The sequence below is a fragment of the Peromyscus leucopus genome, chromosome 8a (genome assembly GCF_004664715.2).
Source record: "Peromyscus leucopus breed LL Stock chromosome 8a, UCI_PerLeu_2.1, whole genome shotgun sequence".
Classification (NCBI taxonomy): Eukaryota; Metazoa; Chordata; class Mammalia; order Rodentia; family Cricetidae; genus Peromyscus; species Peromyscus leucopus.
This window is the reverse complement of record NC_051085.1, coordinates 47,904,580-47,931,859: the sequence shown is the minus strand read 5'-3', so window position 1 is coordinate 47,931,859 and position 27,280 is coordinate 47,904,580. Positions and strand designations below refer to the sequence as shown.

The following is a 27,280-nucleotide window of genomic DNA, read 5'->3' as shown; positions in this document are numbered from 1 at the left end:
GTAGGGGTATGGGCCTTTGTACACGGAAGCCAGAACCAGATGCCTGCTGGGTTCCCCTACTGCTCTCCAGAGATGTTGTTGCCTTAGACAGAGTCTCTTACTGAACCTGAAACTTGTGGCTTCAGTTAGGAGGGCTGGCCTGTGAGCTCATAGGTTCCGCTTGTCTCTGCGCCCCCATCCCCTCAATCAATGCTAGGGTTCCAGGCACGTGTGGCCGGCCACGTGGGCACTGGGGAATCAAATTCAGGTCCCCATGATGGCAGAGCAAATGCCCTTATCCATTGAGCCATATCCCTGGCCGTCCCAATCCTAAGCTGTAATTAAGTGAATGCTAACTGAAACAACATTAACACAGGTTCCTTAACTGCCAGTTTAGATCAAGAATGCATCCTCTTGTTAAAACTGTCTGTTTTGCAGATTCCAATATTTATAGTTACCAAATCAAATGTGCTGTTTTAGCAGTTTCTCATCTATTTTATCATTTCATTTCCTCGGCTTTTGTTTAAGGAAACTGGATCTGTTCTGAAACATTTAACATGCATGGACGGGCAAAAATCTCAGTATGGAGAGCAAGTGAGAACTAGACTTGCTGAGAAGGAGCTTCCAACATTATGTTTCCCGCTCCACCCCCAGCCCTCCCTTCTCCCTGCATTATGAATCGGCAGAGGCTCCTGAACTCAAAAGTACAACTTCGGGTCAGGGCAATTTCCTCCAGAAGCCAGAGATATTAAGGATGAAAATTAGCCCTCAAGATGTCAGCCTGCCATGGTCTGTCTTTGGTTGGGGAAGTGTGACAAGCTGCCTCCAAAATTATGGAAGAGGGTTGGAAGAGGCTTCTCAAGGTCAGACCTGGTGTCACTCGGCTCATCTTCGGGATGGGACTGACATCAGGGTACAATGTAGGCGGGTGCAGAGATGCCCCACACATACGTGTAGGACCCTGATAGGGCTTTCCCTTCATCCTCTGTCCCCAGGTTCTCACAGCTGGAGTAGGATGTAGGGGAAGGTGGCCCCTGACCTCTCCCTTCCTCTTCCTCCTCCGAGGCTCACCAGGCAGATACCCACGTCAGGAACTTACATCTTCATTTGTTGTCTGGTTGGAGCTGATCAAGTACGTGTGGAAACCTGAGAGGCCAACGATGGACCAGACGGAGAAGAAGCACACCACGGCCTCGAGCACAGTGGGTGAGTCAAGGAGAGCAACAGAAGGAGAGCAGGGGGTGGGCACAGCTACCAGAGAGGCGGATGACAGGAGGTGAAGGGCTGAAACCCCACAGGCGGGTTCCGGGCTCAGTTCTACCCTTTCCCCATCTCCAGCCAGAAGCCTCCGTCCTTCAGGCCAGTGACCACACTCATACTCTCTGCCACCCCCACCTCCCCCAATGCAGAGGGGTGGGCACCCACAGCTCTGTAATGGCTGCTGGACTCCCTGGCCATCACTTACTTCTTCAGAGTGGACAGTTTCCCCTTTGACCTTTACCTTCCCAGACTTGTAGCGCAACCAAGGATGGATGGAAGCTAGCCGCAGCTCAGCTCTTCGATGAAAGGACTAACTATGAAGTGTCCCTCTGGTTTTAGCTTCTGAAGGCTGAGGACTGTCTCACCAGCAAGCATCTCCCTCCCACAGGATGGCTTCTGAGACTCAGAACCTCCTGCTTCTGTGGCCTATCAGGTCTCAGTTCACGCAGCAGGTGAGATGCGCTCATGCCTGTGAACTGGAGGGTGACTCTAGGTGTGGAATTGGGCGGGGGCGCTCCTTCTTAGAGACCCCCTGCCCAGCTCCGCAGCTGAGAGAGGACAGTGAGAGGAAGCCAGGCATTCAACGTGATGTGTCGCCACCAAAGGAGGAACAGCCTGGCCTTCTTCACCAGATGGCATTGATCAACCAAGAATGCAGTCGTTTGAAAGGATGAGAGAATTTTCCCATCCCACAAATGTTTATAAGAGTCTATTTACAAGATACAGATGTTCCTCAGGAAAAACTAATTCATCCTGAGGCAGATCTGGGGTTTAAATATACATCTCGCATTCTCCTAGCAATGAATTACAGACTGGGGAAAGTAAAGAAACCTTGTGCTTTCGTTATGCAACCAAGGCTGGAGGGACATAGATCAGGCTGTGCTGTGTCACCACTGATGTTTCCAGGTTGAAAGTAATTCACCTTCGATGACAGAACTGAGTCCATTACCCAGTGCCTCTGTATGATGATGGATGCTGTTGATTGGGACATAGAATCTCACATCAAACGGGAAAAAGAGAACGGATCTGTGGACTCACAGTCACTATCATAGGACATCACAAACATCTGCTTTTGGAGAAGCAGGTGGTTGGGAGGGTCTAGAGGACAAGAGAAATACAAGGAAGAAACCCCTAGCCAGGGCCGCAGAAACCTCCAGGAAATGCTTCCTCCAGGAAATGGCTACGGTGGAGCTTTATGTGTGCATGGAACAGTGGCTCATGTATCCCAGTGGCCAGGGCTCCCACATGTCATTTCTTTTCCTTCCTATCAGGGCTGGGAAGTGGCTCAGGAAGACTTCATGTCTACAAAGCAGAGGTGGAGTTCAGGGGGGCAAGATTAAGTGACCAGAGAGGGGATAACTAGGCAGTGGCACTCGTTAGAACTTTATGCAGCTAAGGGAAAAGATCAGACATCGAGATGAAGTGACATGGTAGCTGGGAAAAAGATGTGGTCCAGGGGAGAAAAGAGAGTAAAGATGGGAGTCGAACATCATCTCAGGAACACCTGTGCATCACCAGACGTTTACAACCCAGATGGAATGATGGGGAAGTCAACACAGAAGGAAGGCTCAAACACAAGCCATAAAAACTGCAAAGTAAAAGTAGGGTAGGGTTGGTGGAGCATGTGAATGGGCTCCAGACTTCCGGCTACTCCATTTGCAGTGTGACCTGCAATTACTAACTGCTTCCATTAGGAGGCAGTGTGATGGGTGGGTGAGGAACTGTAGAGGTTTACGGAAACAAAAATGGTGTGTGTGTGTGTGTGTGTGTGTGTGTGTGTGTGTGTGTGTGTGTGTATACCCATGTGTACTTAGAAGTCAGAGTCCACCCTTGGGAGCCATTTTGTGCCACTCACCTTTAAAATTTCTTTTGAGTCAGGGTTTCTTATAGGCCTGAAGCTTGCCAAGCAGGCTAGGCTGGCCGGCCATTGAGTCATAGGAATCTGCCTGTCTCTACCTCCACAGAACCAGGATTAGAAGTAAACACTACTGTGCCAGCTTTTATGCATGGGTTCTGGGATTGAACTCAGGTTCTCGTGCTTGCAAGCCAAGCACTTTGCCAATGGAGCCACCTCCCCAGCCTAGAAAAGTGGAACTTTTATATGAATATGTTCTATGCTTCAGAGGCATTTCTTCACTGGTTAATGGAGTACAGCGCTACTGTGAGCTTTTAGCTGTCACAAGATGACATGATGCCAAGGGACAATGAGAGGTACTTTTGCTGTCCCACCCAGCTGATAATGCTGCCAGCTCTTCTGTAACAACGGCTGCCATCACTGGAGACGTGTCGGCACAGGAACTGACTCACTCTATCCTGAGAGTAGCTCATTGATAAATGCCACTTCCTTTCAACAAACGAGGGGACCAAGGAAGCAGTGAAGGAATCCCCTGTAGACACAGAGCCGAGCTGGGGCTTGTAGCCCGGGTGGTAGAGTGCTTGCCCAGCATGCACCGTGCCCTGCATTGAGTCTTTGGCATTGTGGAAAACCAAGCATAGTGGTACCTGCCTGTGATATCGCAGTACATCCTGAGGTGGATGTAGGAGGAGACGTTCAAGGCAATCCTTGGCTACAGGGTGACTTAGAGGCCAGCCTTGGCTACATGAGACCCTAACAAGAAGACTGACAGCAGAGCTCTTGGTGAATGCTAGAGGCCTGCCTGGCCAGCATAAGAATCTTTAGCTAATTCTTTTCCTAATTCTTGCTGGAGGTCAGTGGTCCTCGGCTGACCTCATCCCAGTTCAGAGAGATAGGGGCCCTTTTTATAAGAGACTGGGCATCTCTGTGGAAACCAAAGGAAACCTTCTCCTTATGCCTACTCACAGATTCAGGTACAGATATTCCAACAATGCATTTCACTGGCCAGCAGCTTGATGATGGAAATATATGTTCTGTAATGAGATCGGGACATGTTATTCTCTTAAAAATTGCAAAATATTTTTTCCATTTTTTAAAAAATAGAAATGATAGGGCTGGAGAGATGGCTCAGCAGTTAAGAGCACTGAATGCTCTTCCAGAGGATCCAGGTTCAATTCCCAGCACCCACATGGCAGCTCACAGCTGTCGGTAACTCCAGTTCCAGGGGACCTGACACCCATGGCAAAACACCAATGCACATAAAACTTTAAAAAAAATTAAATAAAGATTAAAAATAGAAATGAGAGAAACAAATTCCGTTTGGGGTCAATTTAATAAGAAGTTGGATGTTTGTTGACTGAATCAGGGATGGCTTTGCATGACAATCATTTCCACTGCCTGGCTCCGCGTCCATCTAATCCAGCCTCCAATAAGACAGGCAGCTCCTTTTTGGCCAGAGGCTAGCTGTGAATTCCCTTAAACTCATAAGAGTTTGCGCTACGTGTGAATGTTCAAAGTGCTGGCCTACGGACACCCTCCGGAGCCCTCCCTGTGAACCCAGAGAGTAGGCTGGGCAAGCACCAGCTCCATGTTCCAGGGAACAGGCTCTGCTTATGGGGGGAGGGCAGGGAGGTGAGCAAGGGGAGAAGTGATATGGAGCTTTGGGTGAGAGCCAGGCAAAATGGCTAAGGATGCTTCAGGATAATCACAAGCAGTGGGAGACCATCGGACTATGTCTTCAGCATCTTGGGGTTCCTGATCTTTTCCCATAAAGAGGCACAGAAAAGTTATTTTTCTTATAATCTCAGTACTTAAAAAAAGAAAAACTTCCCTGAAGCGCCTCCACACCACGGAGACACAGGAGCCCTGAGTCAAGCTGCTCTGGCTTTTTCTAATCCCTTTATTTCAGGCAGGAAGCTGAGGGCCAGAGACCAAATCACTTTTAAGGGCTCATATAGTCACAGCAGAACCAAACCTAGAACCGACTTCTAGGAGACGCATACCTCTTCCCAGGACCCCAAGCCAAGGCAGTACCACACGGCAGCCACAGACAGCCTTGCAGGCTCAGTGCTTATCATGGTGAGACTGAGACAGAGACTTGACTGTTCTTTCTTGGCCAAGTGTGAAATGTGTGTTGGTGGGTTTCCTTATTAACTAGGACTTCTGAATGGCCAGGACTACATTTAGAGGGCTCTGCATGGGCGCTCTCCTTTCGGCCATTTCCAAGGTCCTGGGTCACCTCTTGGTGGGGCTTTAGTTGTGAACCCCACAGTCCTCATCAGAGAGACTGTGCTAGGTACCTGCTATTTAAGGCATAAGAAACCGCGTAGGTGGCCTACGGCTGTGTCTGCCTGGCAGCCACTACTGAAGCAGGTGTACCTCACAGGAATGACTCCTTCATCGTCCAGCAGAGGGGCGATCCTACCTAGAGGCAGAAAAACACAGCTGTGCTGTCTGTCACCTGGCCACACACCCACCCACGACTGTGGCCGTTTGCATGACTGACTGATTCTGTAAAAAGAGGAAGGGACTGAGATCACTTTCACGGTTTGATCTGACCACAACGCTGCCCTCCAACCTCCTTCGCCTGTGTGGGGAGTTCCAGATTCATGGCGGAAGTGACCAGGATCCCAACCAAACTTCCAACTGGCGCTTTGAAGAAACAGAATCTGACAAATGGGCTGTAATGGTCATTTAGGTGACAAGGTGTACAAGAACCGGGGGAAGCTCTGGAAAAGAGCAGCCACGGGGTGAGGGTGTGGGGAGACGTCTCTAGTCATCAGAAGGGACTGCAATGGGACATGGGATGGGACGCGTCCAGACACGTCTCTCAGCACAAGCATGGGGCAATATTCAGTCTGTAGTAGGGACAGATGCTCGATTCTGAGGCGGGTGTCCATGGATGCACAACATTCCCAAGATGCTTTTGGGGATCCTTTAGGTAAAGTCCATGTTCCTGTCAATTTCCCCACTGGACACCAGCTCCAATCTCCTCCCTCCCTTCTCTGTGTGCAGCCTGCCATGGTCGCCCAGCAAAAGGTACTGTCCTAAACCTCAACTTCCCAAGTGCTGGGATTATAGGCATGTGCCACTGCACCTTTGGAACGGTAAATAAAGGGAGAATTGTAAATATTCATCCAAAGAACACACTGGCTCTACATACTTTAGAGTGTAGAAAGTAATTTAAAATGAATGAGGTAGATTTATCTCCAGGTAGTATTTTGAAACAAAATCAAGTTGTAGAACAATGCAAAGAGTAGGGTCCTTGTAAGATACAAGCAACCCCTTAGCCACATACAAGTATGTGTTCCAACTTCATGAAGACCTTCTGGAAGGACAGACAAACTGACAAGGAGTCCCGCACAACGGAGGGTCAGGGACACCCTTCCTTTCCTCCCGTTATATTTCTTTTGGAATTAGTTTAGAACTTCAACCTTAATCAATTCACTACCCACATTGTGATCTCACGCGACATAATTGGGGTCCTAGGCTTCAGGCCTCCCTTCCTCCCATCGGCTGGCTGGGGGTGGTGGGGAGGCGTTGGCCTCTTTTTCTGAGTGGAGCAGGGCTAGTGTGGGGAGACTGTGGCTCTTGCTTAGGTGCCACTAAGGATGCCACTGGATTTCCCCGGCACAGGGGCAGCTAGACGCAGCCCTGAGGGTGTCTGTCTCTATTTTCTTGTAGTCTTTTGGACATCAACATCTATCCGCATGGATGGGCTAGCCAAAGCCCATGCTACCTTCGTTCTTTTCCCTCTGAGTCACATGGCGTCCTGCCTGCCAAGCTTCTAGTAAATTCTATTAAAATAGACCAATGCCCATTAGTCTGTGGGTGCCTCTCAGGCGGGTAAGTATCTCAATGAATGCAAATTGGAGATAAAGAGGCTTTCTAGGGGGAAAGCCTTCACAAATGCCGAATCAATTACCATTTGATTTACCAACCACAGGAAATCCTTTTCATTTTGGGAGCACTGAACAATAAGTCGTGATTAAAAATGACTGTAATCCCTTAAATGGGATATGAATGCCATGCTACACTGACGTGATTGTGAATGGCAGGGTCCCCTCTCTGGGGGCTTCCTCAAGGATGCCCAGGGCACGCTGGCCTCCCCTGCACATGCTCCTGAGGGTTTCCGCCTATGAGACCATGAGGAGTCTGGGAGGCGGTGTCGTCACAGGGCTCCTTAGCCTGCCTGGCGGGTGGAATTTTCTGTGAGGTGCAGTTTCCACACATTTCCCTCCTTCTGGTAGACATGGAGGCAACTAGAGAGGACCCTGAAGTTACAGTGGGGTGACAAAGACCTGTGTGTGTGGTGTGTGTGTGTGTGTGTGTGTGTGTGTGTCTATGTGTGTACGTGTGTGTGTGTGTGTGTGTGTGTGTGTGTGTGTGAGAGAGAGAGAGAGAGAGAGAGAGAGAGAGAGAGAGAGAGAGAGAGACAGGCAGATCTTTGAGGTTCTCTTTGCAAACATCTCGGAACTCACCGATTCTCCTCAGTCTACTCAGTGTTCGAATCTCCCTGGTCTCCTGCAACCTTTGTCCCCCACGGTGCCCGGTATCATCTTTTGTTGTACTGTGAAATGTCCTCTACAGTGTGGTTTCCAGTTGGTGGCACTGTTTGGGAGGTTTGAGGATTTGGGGACCCTGAGGTTTAAATGGCAGGCATAGGCCACTGGGGCCAGGCTTTGAGGGCCAGGGCCAGGCTCTGTTTCTGGTCCTGATTTTGTTTCCCGTTCTGCCAAGATTCGAGGAACCCCGAGCACAAACTCCTGCCTCAATGACCGCCACCATGAGGAACCACTTTGTCACAGAGATGGGAAAAGCAACACATGTCCTCAGAATGGCCACCGTCTTCCCCTTCTTGTCCTCGCCCGTTCTTAGGCCATGGATCTCACTACGATGCTTCTTCCCACCACGCCGCCCCTTGGCCCACATAAGCACAGTCTTTGACTTTAAGTACCCAGACGTGCAGACGTTCACAGAGGAAGCAAAAAGCAGCCATGTGGTGTATGTTGGCTTACCACTCCAGCCCAGGCCCCTCGTAATTGACTGAGCTTCAAAGGCCTGGGTCACTTGTCCTCAGCCTTGTGACCCACAGGTTTGGCTCACGGTAAGAGATCAGCCGAGGAACTTTGCGGGACGAGCTGGCGTGTGGTTCTCCTCTGTTTGAACCCCAGCAGCCGGGTGTGCTAAAGGCCTGGTCCTGTGTGTTCTCCTTTGGTCTCTTTCTCAGAGCGGTCTCATAAACCTGTGGTCGGGGCAGCTACCTGAGGGGTCGCTGCCCAGAGGCCCCTTCCTCACAGCCTCTGCTTTCTTGAGGTGAAGATCAAAGGGAGGCAGTGACGGGGGGGGGCAGGCAGGGGGAGGCAGGAAGGGAAGAGAAAGGCAAGGGAGGACCCTCCAAAGGCAGAGGCTGGACCCCCCCAGCTGTGATGCTGACTAGGAAGTAGCCTACTGAGTACCTTCTACTTAAGGCTGTCTGCGACCTTCTCTCTCCCTCCTTGTCATTCGGGGTGTGTGTGTGGGGTGATGTGGGGGACGACGACACTGGTTCTACACACCATCCAGGCCAGTAGGAGCTGGGGATTCTTTTCTCCTCAAGTCCCGGCTGTCATTGGCCAGCATTGCCATCGTTTATGTTGACATGTCCCGTAAGGGAGTGTGGTTGACCATTAGGCACCTTTGCTTCCCATCTCTCTCACTTCCTCAGCGACATTGTTTTTAGTTGGATATTTTTTTCAGAATAAATCTGCTATGAGGAACCTTTGTCTGGGCCCTTATTTCTCGTCAAAATATATTTTTTAATGCCAGGGTCAGGAGACCAGGAGTGAAGCCACTGAAAGTCGGGAAACACAAGTTATCTCCTCGCTCTAAGAACACTTGCCAGTAGCCACTGGGCTGAGCCCAGCAGTCAGGCAATCCAGCTCAAGCCCTCCTCCAGAAGCTGTATGGAGCCCTGCTCTGAAGCCTGCAGCTCTAGAAAGCATGAGCTATAGGTACCACTGCCATCAGTCGAAGCTCTGTGAGCATGCAGCATCACAGGTCAGGTCAGACTCACCCACCCAGTACTGGTGACCACCCTTGGGGCCGGGTTTCATAAGATAGCAGTTCTCAACTGGTGGGTCGTGATCCCTTTAGGGGTTGCATTTCAGAGACCCTGCATATCAGACATTTACATCACGATTCATAACAGTAGCAAAATTACAGTTATGACGTAGCAAGGAAATCATTGTATGGTTGGGGTCACCACAACATGAGGAACTGTATTAAAGGGTCGCAGCATCAGGAAGGTTGAGAATCACTGTCATAAGACATGATTGATGCTGTGAAAGACATGGGCAGGCTTCACTTAAGAACCATGGAAGCGCCGGGCGGTGGTGGTGCACACCTTTAATCTGAGCACTCGGGAAGCAGAAGCAGGTGTATCTCTGTGAGTTTGAGGCCAGCCTGGTCTCCAAAGCAAGTTCCAGGACAGGCTCCAAAGCTACACAGAGAAACCCTGTCTTGAAAAAAACAAACCAAAACCCAAACCAAACAAAACCTAAAACAACAACAACAACAACAAAAGATCCACTAAAGCCACATGCTCTGACAGGTTGCAGAGGCAATGGCTGTAGGATTGCTGGTCACCCTGGTGCTATTGAGGAGTGGAACAAAGGATGCCATTTCCCCTTGAACCTGTGCTTAGTAGCTCAGGTGAATGCTTGATTCCATGAACCAGCCTTTCTTTTTGCTAACCAGTAGCTAACTTCAGTTTTCTGGATCACTAAATAGGAGATAGGACACGTGGAATTTATTCCTCAACGTTCCTCTCCCCCCACTTTGCTCATTATCTGTATGTCTCCAGTCTCCTTCCACCATACAGACCTCATTAACGGTTATCCTATGACTACTGAAGATGCCTTGGTAACCAGCCACACACACACACACACACACACACACACACACACACACACACACACACACTTGTTTACAGATCTATCTCTATACCTCCAGCACCGCATTCGTCACATCCCAGGGCTCAGCAGTATAGGTGCCTTGGCTTTAAAAAGCATTTGTTTACATATGTGGTAGAATTCTCTATCACCTCTGAAAAGTCACTCGTGGGAATAATGGAGAGTTCAAATACAATTTACCCAGTTGTGTGAAAGAGAAAGAGCTGAGTCCTGAGGAGCTGGGTCAGCAGGTCCATCTGTTTGATTTCACAGCCTATTCAGCACTTAATAGGCAGATACTTTTTCTTTTAAGATTCAAAATGCCATAGTGCACACATGTATACACTGTTTGGAAGGGTGGGAAATGGTTCTCGTTGATCTAAATGGCTTGAATCTCACCTTCCAGGTTTGTGGAAGAGAGGTCTATGTCTAGAGACAGTATAGGTCACTGCACTTGCAGAGGAATGCTGCAAGGTATCCCAGCACAGCCTCAAGTGGCCCAGGAGCCTCACCTGCTGCCTCATGCCCCAAACAGACCCACACCTGGGCATCCATGAAGGTGAGAGGTACCTGCCAATCACAGTAAACTTAGACAGGCTCACGGCTCTACTTGTCCCAGCCTAACCGGATGGAGCACGAATCATGGCTGGCTTCTGGGGTTGGGGAGGGGCAGAGAAGACTCCACATACAGCTTTTCTAGCTAAAGAGCTCTTCAGTTTAGACAGGGCTGCATGAGTGTCTGGAGACTCGATGTTCAGATGCCATTTATCATACAAGTGAATGTTCTGCAAGGCTCCCGATGCCTTACAGAATGAATAAGAATGTGATTTATGAGAAGAAATGCCAAAACCAGGGTGAAAAAGAGGTAAGAGTGTAGGGGTTGGTGAAATACTGCATCCACAAGCAAGGTCCCCACAGAGCCACCAGAAAGGATATCTTGCTGGACTGTCCTTAAGGGCATTGAGGAATCCCGTTTGCTGTGAACCTGTGGGAACGAAGCCAACATTTATTATCCAGACATTCACCTCATGCTCAACACTCTCATCTGCATGAGAATAATAAGTGTCTAAACATCAATTAAACAGTCATGTTTGGTGTTAGGGCACCCAGCTTACTGATCAGAGGTCATGGTTTCACTGAAGCCATTCAAGAAGATGGCAGATTCATAGCAGAACCAACATCTGCAGGACATTTTTTTTTTTCAATGAAAGCAGATGTGTGTCTGTATATTTTCCCATAAATTATAGCTTTGATTGCTCTTTTGTTTTCCTCATTTTAACAGGAAAACAGAATCCTACATAATCTCTTCTGTTTTGCCCACATCTGTTAACATTTGGCAGGAGAGGTCTTAAGAACTTGGCTGCCAACAGTTTTCCTTCTTGGACGCAGAGTAAACAAAGCTAATGTTCATTTACTGACTCTTTTTGGGTGAAGGTGTAGACCTTGTCCTGTGATCTTGTCCTGCAAGAGAACACTGAGGGGTTTGAGTTCAGCTACATCTGACGAGAACAGGGATTCTGTTTTAAATATTGCCATCATACTTCAACCAAATTTGAAAGTTATTTGTGTGTGTGTGTGTGTGTGTGTGTGTGTGTGTGTGTGTGTGTGTGTGACACATGTGTGGGTACCTGTGGAGATTAGAAGAGGGAGTTGGGTCCTTTGGAGTTAGAGTCACAGGTAGTTATGAGCTGCTCAATGTATGTGCTAGGGAACAGTTGGAGTCCTTTGGAAGAACAGCAAGCATTCTTAACCAGCCCCAACCTCTGAGGAGGAAGTCTTGGCAATGCTATCTTGGGAGATGACTCTGGGTCCCTCTGTTTTGACTTGAAGTCACCGCGCTTCAGGTGACACAGCCTTGTGCCACAGAACGCAAACTGTTTAACTAGTAATGGCGACCATTACTTCTTTGTGCTGTTCAGTTAGCTTAGCTGTGGGGTGGGGTTAGTGAGTGGCAGTGTCCAAGGTCTCTCTGTGTGACTGTCAACCCATGTCTACTATGCGAAGGTGGAGAGGGAGTTTCACTTGGCTTCATATTTCTCCTACAGAACTCCCTCTGTGTGGGTCTGCTGTCCACCATGGAGGCTCGAGCATTGCTGGGTGGCAGGAAGGGCAGCTTGTGAAGGAATTACTAATATGGAAAGACAGGTGCTTACAGCGTCTCACATCTCCCTCAGTCCAGCAGGGCACAGCCAGAAAACGGCAAGCTGCAGGCCACCAGCAAAGGCAATCTCAAAACAAAAGGAGACTGAAATAGACCCCACTGCGTAGAAACCAGGGTAAATGAAACTTAGACATTGGTGAAGTGGGATCAACATCATTCTAAGTCTGGGAAGGCAGCAGACTCCACTGTGTGTGTGTGTGTGTGTGTGTGTGTGTGTGTGTGTGTGTGTGAGAGAGAGAGAGAGAGAGAGAGAGAGACAGAGACAGAGACAGAGACAGAGAGAGAGAGATAGAGACAGAGAGAGACAGAGACAGAGAGAGAGACAGAGACAGAGACAGAGAGAGACAGAGAAAGAGAGAGACAAAGACAGAGAGAGACAGAGAGAGAGAGAGAGAGAGAGAGAGAGAGAGAGAGAGAGAGAGAGAGAGAGAATGAAGACAAGTGACCAGGTGTGGTGGTGAGAACTTCTGAGAACTAAGAGTGTGAGCGATAGTGTGACAAACTGTACAGGTGTGTGTATATGTTTTCCTGGCATTTATATACAGGATCAAGCAAGTGAAAACTATCCTAAAGCTCTAGAATGTAGGACTGAAGCTAGGCATATAATCTGATAGTGTGAAATGGAAGCATTTAGGACTTCCCTGAAGGATGATAGATTTTAAGCCATGCCGATTGGAACCATGTAGAAATTCGTTGTGCTGTACAGACTTTGGGTCTGGTTAAATTTTTGGTGCATGATGTTTTTATTTATTTGCAAGGTTTTCTTTTTATAAGAAAGTTTATAAATTAAAAAAAAAAGAATGCAAGGCAAAAATATTCCTTCTGAGTGTCACGTGTGTGCGCTCTCCCTGCCCATGTGAACAATCACTTCCTTCAAATCAGCATCTAACACCCTTGGTTAGGTTCTAACACCCTTGGTATTCTCTTTGCTGCTTTTGTGTATGAATCCACAGACTGGCTCCGGGCTCCGCCTTTGCCATTTTGGGATTCAGAAAACCCTGAGAAAGGGGGTCCTCTGCAAAGCCACCTTGGCACCAGCTCCAGCTGGCATGGAAGAGGACTCTGATGAGGACTAATCTTTTCTCACAAGCTCACTAACTTAAGACTCTCGGGCATGGCTTCCAGATTTGTGCCCATTGGGACAATAGACGCATAGTCAGAAATGACTGCAGTTTAGAATAGTGGTGAGCCCTTGGGGAGTTGATGTAGTGGTCCCCCTTGACGGATGCTGGGAGACCAACGGGAGCTGTTCTGCACCACTACTTCCCCAGTCCGTACAGGGACTCCACCCGAACAGAAGGAGTGGGAAATGGGGCCTAGGGAGACTTCGCCTGCTCCATTCATGAGATCCATGCTGGCAGGGGAAGAAAAGAAAGCCTCTCTGTTTAGATACTTCCAGGAACACCCCAGAGTGAGGCTGTGTGCTCGCTAATGGGTGCTTACACTCCAGGAATGGATAAAAGGCCAAGCTGCTTGCTAATGTGGGGAGCGACACTCTAATGAAAGTTTAAAGGCTCAGAGTCGCAGTTCAAAGCCAATTAACTTCCTTCTCACCATCCCCTCTTGTGGGAAAGTGAATGACTAAGAGACAAAAGAAACTCAGTATGAACTTCAGAATGAATGAAAAAAAATGCTGATTTCGTATGCAAATAAAGTCATTTACACTCAAATCTAATTTTTTTTTAAAAAGTAGCATTCTTTCTACATCAGCAGTTATTTGCTCATATCCTTGCAGAAAATTGAGTACCTCATTGAATGTGTCTGAGAAAAACTAGTGTCTCTCCCAGCCATATTCTTCCTCTAGGGAGTGTATATTCTTAAACCATGGGTCAGTAGATAAAGAAAACAGACTCAGCTATCCAACGGTAGTCATTCTGCTTGTCATTTCTTGTGCAAAATGGAGGGATGAACCTCTCAGGGGATCCCCAGCAGACATCACTGAGGTTGGAGAGGGCACGGATATCAAGGGGGAAGTCTTGTTAGGGTGAGTGGAACCTGGCCCAGGTGCCACCTGGAGCCTGCCGTCGGAAGGATGGGGTCGAGGAAAGATCGAGGGGTGGAGAGGGATGGGCAAAGTGAAAAAAACACGGAGAGGGCAGGCTGGAAGTGAGGAGGGGGATGGGGAAAGAGAAGGAAGAGAGAGGCAGAAATGATCACCAATCATAAGTCAAAATCAGCTCAGAAAAGCCAAAGGCGGGCAAATGGTTACATACGTAATCTGATTTCGTCAGCATACTTACGAAGGATGACGTGGGTGATAACGAATGCAAATATAAAGACTGTCAGAAAAGACAGGGATAAAATAAACATATAAAAAAATCTGTAGTTTCTTTTCCCCACACAGTTGCCTACCCAGGGACAGTGGTGATCAAATCGCTCTGAAATGAGAAGCAGAAAAAAAGGAAAGTGCAATTCAATTAATAAGAGCTCTGTTTACACGAGGGAGCCCCTCCCTCCCACAACTCCAGTAATACAACAAAGCCATATCATATCATGTATTTCCAAATGCTTATTGACGCCGAAACGTTTCAGGAACATATTTATGCTTCCAACAGGACGCAGGTGTTTTGAAACACCAGATGTGGATCCCCCTCAAATGGTTATTTAAAGAAGCAGTAGGGCACATTTTCAACCTCAGGAGTAAAGACACAATTCTTCCTCAAAAGAAACCTTTGTGTTCGCAGAACAGTTTTCCTCAAATGGTTCCAGTGCCATCTGATGACAAGGACTGGGCGGGGTTGGGGCCGAGTACATCACTGGGTGGTCTCCTGATACAGTGAGTGGTGACAGAGTCATAATGGGCCTCGGGCAGGACAGAGAGACAATGCTTTGTTCTCCCATCCCAGTTATAACCACTTAACATAAACTAGTCACATACACTAACGCATTCCTATCGGGAAAATGATGTCACTATACTTTCTTACAGACAAGCACAACGAGGCACGAAGAGACGGGAGACTGTGTGCAGAGGCAGCCAGTTCAGCAGCAGAGTGATCAGCCCCATGGCCAGGCCTCTGGTGGTACCCTGTGTCCTAGCATATACACCACCCGTGGTCCTTCATCATGGCAGCAAGCTGGGTTTGGGCAATGAATGCCGTTACTCCACTGAGCCAAGTGCAAGCCTTAAGGCGTCTCCTTTTGGGAAATTCACACCAAGCCTGCAATGCATCTGCGATTTGTTCTTCCTCTCAGGGTGATGGCAAAGTGCTGCCTCCTACTCTTTAGTGGATCTTCTGTGCAGACTGACTGCTCCGTATCATCCTAACAACCTACTCACATCAGGACCACCTGTCGTGAGCTGGGAGATGCCCAACCCTCGACTTAGCTTCCGATTCCGGCTCTTTCCTCAGCTTACTCACTACCTCATTTCCATATTTGATCTCTCTGTGTGGACTTCACCAGATATAAAGGGAAGGTGCTGCCCAGTGTGACTTCATAAATAAAACATGACAGAGGTGGCCAAGGTGGTAAGATTCACGAGTTGTGGATCCAACCCCACTCCATGATGCCGTTTGTGGTAAGCGCACAAGGACACCTGGGTGACGGTGGTGGTCTAGGAAATGGAAGGGACACTGGCCTGCAAGCAGCGTGAGCAAGAAGCAGTCATTGTGAAGAGGGAGAAGCAGGACAAATTTCAGAGCTCAGTGGCCTGGTGGCAGAGCCGATGGCCCATAAGATAAGGACATTTAAGGACTGTGACTACTATTGGTGTGGCCCTGGGCGTTCCACGTGAACACACACTGTCAGCGAACACGATCATAGAAACTGCCTCACCATGGCTAAGGGAGGGTGGGCTACACAGGCAGAGTGTGGAGACTCTTTAGGGCCGTGAGAACCTGCTGGGTAATGACAGACACCGTCGGCTATTTGCTCAAGACTGCAGGACCTCTAATCTCTAACGCAAGCCATGGACTCTGACAGTCTGTCAACGCGGGGCCGTCAGTCCTAACAAACATGCTCACTCTGATAGGGACGTGGATGATGGAGGGCCGTGTGTGCACAGGGGGTGGCGGGCGGATGGGAACTCCTGGATCTTCCTTTCAGTTTTTCTGTGAGTCTACAATCAAAGCCTTCAAAAATTAAACAAGCAAACATCATGTCCCCAAGTCATCAGTCCGCCATCTGTACATTGGCAGGTCTGCACGATGAAGAATGGAAAAAGAGGGAAAATATCTGCACCGGACAGATTTCCCTCAAAACTACAAAGCTGTTAGTTAGTTCAAGCAACGACTTTTCCGCTTGATAGCTGAGGGTAGAAAATGGGACTGAGGGCAGAAGCCAGGGGCAGATAAGCACACGCGGGGCCAGAATCTGCCTTCGATAGGGCACCCTGGCTCTGCAGATCCTGGGTAGAGATGGAGCCTCTGAAGGACAGGGAAACAGCTCTCAGCAAAAGCCACACATGCCACGTGCAGAGGAGCCGTAAGCATCTAGAAGCCTCAAGAGGACAAGGTTTTACTCTGTGTGGCCATTTCCTCAGGGTAGGCCTTTCGATGTTAGCTCAGAAATCTTTAAATCCAGCCAAGCCATGCTGCGGAGCTCTCTTGACAGCAGAAGGACAGACAGCCAAGGATGACCCAATGAGTCTTATGGGTTCCAGGAGGCCCCTGGGAAGCCAGTGCTTTCGGGGTGGGGCTTGGCATCTGGCTCTCCCAAAGCCTGGCCTGGAAGCCATTTCCCTTAGAAATGTGTCTTGCTGAAAACTCTCTTGGCTGACAAAGAGTAAAACTGCAGACCCACAGAGCAACATGCTCGCCACGGACTGTTTCTCATGTCTTCTGCAGACACTGAGTTCACGATGTCTACTGGGTCTGAAGCTCCCACAGGCCCCCCTGCAGACCTCGAAAGCACAGTATCAAAGGTCTGTGAAGGAGCCTGGAGGCTCTGTTCTACTCTATTACCCCAACCCTGTGCTCACAGCATCCCTTCTTCCCTTCCATTGCCCAGGAGTAGAGGGGTCCGGAATGCTTCTTTCTCTTCACTATGGACTCTGTGCACAGGCTAAGTCTCTCATCTGATTTCAAGAGCCAACTGTATATCGACAATGCCAAAATGGCCACTTCCCACCTTCAGCAATAGATGCCTGCTAGACCTGGCTGGCATCTCAGGTATGCCTTTTCCAGAAGACTTCCTGTTACTCTTTACCAAACGTGAGCCTCTCTAGACGACTATCCAGCCAGCTACCCAACATAGAAACCCATTCACCACCATTGACCTCATCCTTCCGTCTCCAGCCACATCCAGTCTACGAGCAAGACCCGTGGGCTCTGGCCCACTTTCATTTGAAAACACATTAGATTTTATTTGTTCTCAGCGGCCAGACTATTGGCTAGGCTCCAATCCAACAGATATTTACTAGAGGACTGAACATACCTGTATAGCATCAGGACTTCCACAGGTAATATGGTTAGAAACCCAAGACATTCTCTAAAATGACGAGTTAGCTGGCCGGGGCATCCTGACCATACCTCTGATAGCATTCTGCTGCCCTGCGGTGGTGGTCTGAGGGCTTATCTGTCACCCCACCCTCCTAACCCCCCATGATTCCTGAGGGCAGGATGGGGGCTTTTAGAATCATCTCTAGTAACCTGGCACCCAGAAGACTTGTAATGAGTACGCGTCATTTACAGGAACAAATGACGTCCAGTGCCTGCAGCAGGCTTAGGAATGTGCTGGTGGGCAGCTGATGGTCTTGAACAAGGGTGGTGGAAGGAAAGATACTGGGCATGTCCACAGGGAAATGCTGTGGGATGGTCTTTATGTCAAATCTGTTGCTCTGATTGGTCAATAAATAAAACACTGATGGCCAGGCAGGAAGTATAGGCGGGACTAACAGAGAGGAGAATTAAGGGAACAGGAAAGGAAAGGGAGTCACTGCCAGCTGCCGCCAGGACAAGAAGCATGTGAAGATGCCGGTAAGCCACAAACCACGTGGCAAGGTATAAATTTATGGAAATGGATTAATTTAAGCTATAAGAACAGTTAGCAAGAAGCCTGCCACGGCCATACATTTTGTAAGCAATATAAGTCTCTGTGTTTACTTGGTTGGGTCTGAGCGGCTGTGGGACTGGCGGGTGACAGAGATTTGTCCTGACTGTGGGCAAGGCAGGAAAACTCTAGCTACAGGGAAATACAAGGGGCCCTGGCATATGGCGATGCCCAGCCAAGCCGGGGGCTGGATGATGCACTGAACAAGCAGGTGGCCGGCTGGCATCGTGAATCAACTGTTAGAGATGGATGTGTGAGGCAAGGCAGCTTCATTCAAAAGCTCTTCTGTGGAGACCCTAGAGAGACCCAGAGGATGTAAGGGTACCAAGTCACCTGCCTCAGATCCCAAGCAAGCTCCCAATGGTGTCACGGGGAGACACCATTCAGGAAAAGGAAATAAATAGGCTCCTACCTTGCAGCCTTAATTTATTAATGATCACAGGAAGCTTCCAGCCACACATACAGCTCCAGCTAGAAGCAGCACTTTCTGTTCTATTGGACAACAGACCTGTGCCATCTCTCCTTACTCTATTTCACAGGCCGGGAAGCCCCGAGGAAGGTGAGCAACCTGAAGACCAGAGGTCCAGCCACTCTGGGACTCTGTGCAAGACACGTAGTCTCTTCTCTGGTTTAAAGAAGACCTGGGAGAGGTCAAATGTCAAGGAGACCTTAGGGAAAGTGGAGCGCTGGTAAAGCTGGACAGGAACTGGGAAGTCACCAAATCAAGGAAAGGAAAACGCTTGTAAAAGCTGTGTTTGAAGGATGCCAGAGAAAAGAATGAATTTGAAAAAACAAAAATGGCAAAAATTTGAAACTTCCCAGAAGTTGGGCTCAAAGTGGGATTCAGAACTGTATTGGTGTGGCCTGGAGTCCCTGTGGGTGATCTGGAGCTGGGATTCAATACTGTATCTAGTGTGGCCTGGGGTCCCTGTGGGTGATCTGGAACCTGGATTTAGTACTGTATTGGTGTGGCCTGGGGTCCCTGTGGGTGATCTGGAGCTGGATGGATTTGGCTTTTTCTTTTTTCTTTTCTCCCTCTACCCTCTTCTTTTCGGGGACAAGGTCTCATTATGTAGCTCTGGCTGGCCTGAAATGTGCTTATGTAGATCAGGCTGGCCTTCAACTCACAGAGATCCATCTGCCTCTGACTCCCTGAGTGCTGGGATTAAAGGTGGGCACCACCACCCAGATAGAATTCTACTTCCCTAGCCACAGGAACAAGCCGTCTTAGTTCCCTAGAGTGACTTGAGAACTCTGTGACACCAGAGAGCTGGGGACCACAGCAGAGATGTGAAACCTCTAATCTAAATGTTAATTGCATCCAAATTAAGTTAAATGTTTTTAAAGATTCGAAGTGGAAAATTGCTTTTCTTTAAACCTCAGGCCTTTTTACCTCCAAAATCAGGAGAATTTCCCCTTCTAAGGTATTTTTTGTTTGTGTTTTAGGACAAATGTTGAGACACAGCGACACACATCATTGCTTGGCCCTATGGGTTACAGGGCCACCCTATAGGAACAGCTGGAAACGAGGCCTAGTGAGGGTCGAGGACAAAGTCTTCACCACTAGAAAGTTTCTATTAGCAGCTGCCCTCTGCACTCGGGGCTGGGAAGGCTTTGGAAAAGCACCCTTGCATCCGTCACTTTGAGACCCTTGCTTTTATACGACCTAAGCTCCCACCTTGCCACGACCAAGGCATTGTGCAAAGCACTTACCATAAATCGTGTTATTTTATTTTTAGTGCTTACGTGTGCCTGCTTGTGTGTATATGTGCATGTGTGTGTGTGTGTGCACGTTTGCATGGATGTCAGGGTTGAAGAATACCCTTGGGTGCCATGCCAGGAATGCCGTCCACCTTCTTTTAAGACAGGATCACTCAGTGGTCTGGGTTAGGTTAAACTGGCTGTCCAGTCTTCTCCTGTCTCCACAACCCCAGCTCTGGGATTTTGAGCCTATATCACCACATCGACCATGTTTACACACATGCTAGGGATCCAATGTCGTCCTCATGCTTACAAGGCAAGGACTTTACCAACTGAACGGTCTCCCCAGCCACATTCTTACCCTTTAATTACCATACAGGCCCAATGCTATTGTTCCATTGTATAGGGTGAGGAAGTGGCCTTGGGACCAGCTGTCCATCCAAATTCTGAACCTCTTACGGGGGCTGCCCCTGATGCCAGTTCTCTGCTGGTCAATGTGCCACGTGGCTGGTCTGCCTCTTCTGGAGCTGCTCTTTGGTTGTGGGCTCCAGGCTCGGTGACCCCACAAGAATGAGGATGCTTGGCATAGTGCTGAACAGGGGCAGTATGCTTCATTCAGAGGTAACCACCCAACCCATGTCTCGAAGCTTCTACCCTTGATTGAGAAGTCTCTTAGCCCCAGGAAGGGGAGACTTAATCTCAGCCAGGGAAACACTGGGGAGGTAACGACTTTTAATACAGCCCTGGGAATTGGACAGAGCCGTTCAGTGGCTATCATAGCTGGGTATGTGGAGCCAAGCAAGCATCAGATAGGAAGTTTCTTCCCATGCCTTCTCTTCTCAGCCTCCTCCCCGCAAACGAGTTCTATCTAATTTGCTGGAAAAACAAAATCATATGCATTAACTGTGTAGCCTTGCAGTGCCTCCAATGAGGATTCACTCACACAGGAAGATCAATTCAGAGATATCTTTGGGTGGAAAATTAAACGCCCAAAGATACCATGTCTTATGCCTGCATGGGTTTTTTACCATCTTGGCATCTTTCCAGTTTCTTATAAATTAATATTTTCTGGCTTTCAAATCTGTTTCTTAAAACAAACAAACAAACAAACAAACAAAAAAACCTAAAACTTTCCAACATAAAAACCATTAGTCGGTATAGAATTGTTACTTTTATGGCACAATTCAGCATCACCTTGGGCAGCTGTGTGGTCCACTCTAACGTGCCCTGCTCCTCCCCATCTCTGTGGTCTCACTGGCCTGGGTCAGCTTCCCTCACCTGGCAGGTTGCTGGGTTACTTTTGCACATGAGTTTTAAAGGGGTTTGACTGATGGACAATCACGGTCCCTTCAGTCATCTATCGGGCCCAATTATACCTAGTTGTCTCCTCCAATTGTCTAGGTTTGCCATCTGTTTTTAACTCCAGTTTTCTAGTGGTGATAAATTTGTGTCTCAAGGGGAAGGGACAAGCAGGTACTGGAGAGGCCAACATTCTGAGGCAAGTCAGACTGTAACAGCTACTTAGAAGCTGTTTTTTGCTACCCTGTTACATGAATCTTAAAAGGTCTTATTAATGAAAATAAACCTGGAGCAAGGTATTGGGGTGAATGCTGGAAGATCAGAGAAGCAGAACAAGCCACAGCCACCTCATCTTGCCAGTTCCTCAGCTGATCCTGTTTCCGCAGACTGGAAATCTCTGAGTCCTCATCCAGAATGAATCTCAGCTGAACTGCTGCTCAAAAAAAAGCTTAACCAGCCCTAGTTTCTGGTTTTCACGCCTGATATACCTTTCTGCTTTCTGCCATCACTTCCTGGGATTAAAGGCGTGAGTCACCATGCCTGGCTGTTTCCAGTGTGGCTTTGAACTCAGAGATCTGGGTGGATCTCTGCCTTTGGAATGCTAGGATTAAAGGTGTGAATGCCACCATTTTCTGGCCTCTATATCTAGTGGCTGTTCTGTTCTCTGACCCCAGATAAGTTTATTAGGGTGCACAATATTTTGGGGAACATAATATCACCACACTACCCCCCGCAACTCCTTACTTGATAGCTAAAAACAGAACAAAAGCCTAGCATTTCTGTTTTCACTTTGTCTGTTCCCTCTGTCTTAAAACTTGGGGCCAGACTCTATGTGAGCATGGTGATTGCTCGAGAATCACCTGTCTAAACACGGCAATAGCTCACCTGTTTCCATCCCATTCAAGGCTGAGGAACTGTCAGCTTTCAAAATGTCCTGTTCCTCACAACACCCGCCAAAGGCACCCAAACGTCCCTAGTCTTTGTCCTAAACCTAAATCACCTTAGATCCCAGGAACATCAGAACTTCACAGATCACCTCACTTCAGACAGGGACAATCATCACATGTCCCCTTGAGTGATAAAGACTTCTATAGAGCCACACGGCAGAACCACGCCTGAGATACAGATCGACCAGCTCCCAGTCTGCCAAGCCTCTTTAACGCTGCAGATCTTTAGCCCTGACTCCAATCCTCCCTATATTGAAATGCAGGTCAATCCCCCGTGGATGGACTTACTGTGAGCGACCTTCCCAACTGGTGGATGCTGACCTAACTGTCCAGACACTTCCCACCCGGCAGGGGCTGAGCGCTTTTCCCTACACCCACACCTTCTTTGTTCTTTCTTTCCTCATGAACCTGTCTCATAGCTGCAGTGCCCCATCCACCCAGGTGCCCACTGGAGGAAACACACTCATTTTTTTTTTTTCTCTATGCCTGATCGATTATTCCTCATGTCCGGGCAGTCAACAGGAAGGGCTAATTGCATTTTGAGTCTTCTCTGTTCCTGTTTCTGAAGGTCATCACAGCCCATGTGTCTCTATCCCTTCTTTTATAAACCACTGTTACCTTTTCCCAGAAGCCCCCTTCTGTGGGGCCTCCATATTGTTGCCAAGGGGACCTTCCAATGCAAATGAGCCCTCCCTAGCTTCTTGGCCTGCGTTCCCTGGGTGACTCTTGGTAAAGGTGCCCAGCTCTCTCCCCACTGGTGGCAACCCCTGTGTATCTGTGTTGCTGAGCGTCCTGAAGGTCAGGTTTCCAAGTGAGGGTCCCCCCAACTCTCACTTTCTCTCCCTCTCAGAACCACAGCAGCTACACCTAGATCTGTGCTGTACATGGACCTTCCTTGTATCTCGTTTTTTCCTAAAACGGGCCACCGTTTATAACAACAACAACAACTACTACAATTCCAAAAATCTGATGGATTTGCAGTTAGGCAGTAAATGTTTGTCATAATGACCCTGGACATTCCAAGTGGAGGTCCCGATGTGTGTGGTCTGTGTTGTTATCAAACAATGGTGTACCGCTGAAAGGACACGGGTCTCTAAGTCAGTGTCCTGAATTTTGGTCCTGGCTTTTTGCCTGTTGAGTAATGTCACCCAAAGTTCTTTCCAGCTCTCATACCATGATTCCATTTTAAGAACTGAAATCAACCGTGACTGCCCTAAGAAAATGTGGAAGTGCTGGCGGCCCTCAGCAGAGAAACTATAAATAAAGAATTTATAAAAACTGAAGCTCTGGGAGACCCAGGTTAAGCCCAGAACTAATTGGTGCCTCTAAAAGCATCCAGGAACTACAAAGTGCATATAAGGTGGTCTTGAAAGCAGGCTGGGTCTGTGTAGGCTTCTTCGACGCCCAACACAGGGTGCTGCTTTTGTGTCCTGTTGATCATATAAAGTGTGCAAACACCCCACTGAGTCACTGTGGTCCAGGCAGGAGAGCTTAATGAATTCTTTAAACCAAGGCTCCCAGCAGAACAGGCAGAACTCTCTCTCTCATGGTCAAGGGCAGCTGCATGGTTGATGGGGTCCACTGTGGAATGGACTCATGGGATGGTTTATATAAAAGCAGTTTAGAACTTTGAGATGTTTCTAGAAGGGCAGGCATGGCATCCATCTTGGACCGTGTGAGTGAACAAGTTATACATTTCTGAAGCCAGTCATGGTTTACTGGCCTGGGAATGAGACTTTCTGAGCCAGGGCTGATGAGCACGTGGAAGTCCAGCTGGCTTTTCCGAAGGGTTCATGGAGGATTTGTAAGACCAAGGTACAGTGAGGAGTCTGAGAGCAGACATTAAATCGAACAGCAGCCGCAGCAGATCCACAGGGCAGCCTGAGGCAGGAGGAGAAAGTTCTCCCTGCTCAGCCTGAATTCACTGTGGTCCTCTAAAGGCTGCCAGTCCCTGGGTTGGGGAGACTTCAGGCTGCTGACATTGTTATAGCCTTGGTGAGGCCAACTGGATGAAGGTGTGATGGGAACAAGAGAAGAAAGAAGGCTAGGATGTCAGAAGAGGCCAGGAAAACCAGATAGGAAGGGTCAGCCTCGCGCCAAGCCATCCTGCCTCTCCTCCGCTCTGTTTTCACCTCTAGGGCTGTGGTTCTTAACTGTTTTTTCATTTCCCAGTGCTTTGGAAAGCTGATGAAAACTACTGGCCTGCACCAACCTGCCCCCTGCAAAGCGGCCACCGTCTCCTGAAGCCCTGTTCCTGGATAGCAGGAGTGTGGATCCTAGAAATCAAAGCGACCTATTTCAACAACTAATTTAAAGTTGTATTACTGCAAGAAGACAGGCCAGCAGGTGCCTTTTGCAGAGCGGCTGCTTTCCTACATGGCTTGCTAGTACGCCATCCTTAGGGTCTCAGAGGCACAGCTGTCAAAGTCCAGCTGTGAGCCGGTAAGTGCTGTGGCTCTCCTGACATAACTCTGCCACTTGCTTATAAGGAAAGTGGTTTTGTTTGGCCTTTAACCCTAGGTTCTTTTAACCAAAGGTCAGAGTCAACTAGTGGAAGAGCTCAGTAAGTTAGTGGGTCATGACCAGCACCCAAAAAGAACACAAGAGGCCGCACCAGGCATCCCACGTGGTAACTACTATTTCTCAAGACTTCACCTCTGAACTGGGGCTCACTGGGATGTCACTGAGAAACGCATTTCTTTCTGTGAGTCACAGGAAAACACGGAGATGAAAGCTATCACTTTAGGGCACAGGAAAGGCCCTAAACTATTTGCTGAGTAAATACACATGTGCTAGGTTGTTCTATGGCAGGCCCAAGTCTGTGAGTAGTTTTTATGATGTCATTTCCATCCTGCAAGATAGCAGGAATACTGGTTGGGTTTAACCTTTAAAAATATATATACCTTGAGGCTCTGCAGAGGAGTGTGTGCGCATGTGTGTGTGAGTGCGTATGAGTATGTGTGTGTGTGCATGTGTGTGTGTGTGTGTGCATGTGAGTATGTTTGTGCACATGCAGGCATGTGTGTGCATGTATGAGTGTGTGTGTGTGTGTGTGTGTGTGTGTGTGTGTGTGTGTGTGTGTGTGTGTCGAGTGTTTGGAGGCCAGAAGTCAACTTTGGGTCTTCTTTAGTTGCTCCTCATCTTATTTCCCAAGACAGAGTTTCTCTCTGGCCAATTTGCCACACAAAGCTGGCAGGTCAGTGAGCCCCAGGGTTCTCCTTTCCTAAGCACTGGGAGATTTCAGGTAGGCACCACCACACGAACCTTTTTTTTTTTTTTTTTTTTTTTTTAATAACATGTTTCCTAGTGTGGCTGAACTCAAATCCCCAAGTCTCCATGCCTATGTGGCAAGTACCTTGCCCAGGGAGCCGTCTTCCTAGTCCCGAGACTCAAAGCCCTTCTCGGAGGCTTGAGGGTGGAGCCACAGGTTTCAATTTATTTAGACCAGGTTGAAGGAAACCTTGTCTTTTTTCCATTGAGAGCCCTGACCTCACCATAGAGCCAAAAGAGCAATAGAGTTTAAAAAGGATTCCTCGTTCTCCAAAGAGAAGACGAGCACAGAGGTGGCTGGCGATAGATTCCTAAGAGGAATCTTGAGTTCGTTCCCCTCTGGCCAGTGTTGTCCATGAGTGTTACTGCTGGGAAAGCCCCACCCAGGAGAGAAACAGATGCCCTCTTGGAGCTTATATGCAGATGGGGCAGAGACATTGCCAAACAAGGCTATGCATGCATCTGCCAGGACAGCACAGGTCTTTAAAAAAATGCTAAGGAAGAGTATGGAAAGAGGCTAGAGGCGTGGGGGATGGGAGGCTTCCCTGAGTGCACACCCAGCTGGGGCGTAGGGCTTGGGGGATGGTCACATCCCTCAGGGGCCTTCAGACAGGTGGAGGGTTCTGGTTCCTCTTCACTGGTGGTCAAGTTCTGTTGAGGAAGGCTACCCTAGTGTCGGGTAGAGGCTGGATGTGTGGGGAGCAGGGATTGGGGTTTGGGGTTCTCTAGGAGACCTCTATGGGTAAGAGCTATTGGTAACCTGTGGTTGCTATGATAGGACTCTGTGTGTGTGTGTGTGTGTGTGTGTGTGTGTGTGTGTGTGAAAGAGAGAGAGAGAGAGAGAGAGAAGTGCAGTTGGGGGTCTACCTGGTGAGTGAAAGCCCAGAATAGGGATGGGTCAGGGAGGTGCCCACTGGGACTCTCTTAGGCATGAGCAACATTGACACTCAGTGGTGTCACCAGGGAAGATGGATGTGAGGTGCCCGTGTCTCCCCAAGCGGAAGTGTCTGGTATCAGTTACATCTACCAAGTCTGGAGCTCGGAAGAGAGATTTGAGCCTAGAGCTGGGCACACATTCCAAAGAGACCTACAGCCGCAGACCCTACATAAATAAAAAAGGACAGAGTGAGTCTAAGAAAGCAGCAGCAGGAGAGGGGAGGGGAGGGGGAGGGAGGGAGGGGAGGGGGAGAGGGAGAGAGAGGAGTCTGTCCAACAGAAACAGACCTCAGTGGAGTAATTGCTGTGGCTTTTTTGGGGTGTTGAAGAAAAGTATTTTTAAAGCTGACTGCATTTGGACAATTCCAGAGAAAGCGGGCAAACACTTGGCCAGAGGTCACCCCTCTGCTGGCTTAGACCCAGCTGCAGTCACAGGCCGCGCAGGACAAGCAGCCTCTCTGGACCATGCACGGACATTAACCCCAGACAGGATGAACCAAAGCTCCAGAAATTCTGCAGTTTAGACATTCCTGTTGGTGCGACACAGACTTTCAAAAATTTCTTTTTTCTAATAGACGAGCAGTCGTGTTCTGTTGTCTAAAATAACGTCAACAAACAAACAAACAAACAAACAAACACACTGACTATGGAAGACACCATACAAGATAAAATTGAATGTAAATGGATCATGTTAAATCATCAGGGTCCTTTAAGGAAGTGATTTTGGGGCATCTGCAAGCCATGCTGCTCTTGCAAGAGGACTGGGGTTCAGTTCCTAGCACCCACATTGGGCAGCTCACAGCTACCTGTCGTTCCAGCTTCGAGGGATCTAACGCCCTCTTCTGGCCTCCAGGGGCATCTGCATGCATGTGGTGCATATACAGAGAAGCAGGTACACACATACCCATAAACCACAATTTCAAAAGAGAGCATGTTTTAAAAGTGCTTGTAC

General features: G+C 48.5%; 1 protein-coding gene across 3 annotated transcripts in view; it reads right to left on the bottom strand.

Moving 5' to 3' along the window:
• Zdhhc14 (zinc finger DHHC-type palmitoyltransferase 14) overlaps positions 1-27,280 on the bottom strand; it is a 256,911-nt gene that overhangs the window by 27,233 nt on the left and 202,398 nt on the right. For 2 of the 3 annotated variants that reach the window (XM_028888615.2, XM_028888616.2), the window contains exons 4-6: positions 14,428-14,565; positions 10,963-11,011; positions 1,079-1,181 (exon numbers count right to left, since the gene is read on the bottom strand). In XM_028888615.2, the coding sequence (XP_028744448.1) occupies positions 1,079-1,181; positions 10,963-11,011; positions 14,428-14,565 (290 nt within the window). The remainder of the gene's footprint in view (positions 1-1,078; positions 1,182-10,962; positions 11,012-14,427; positions 14,566-27,280) is intronic. The other variant, XM_028888617.2, reaches the window with a different exon arrangement.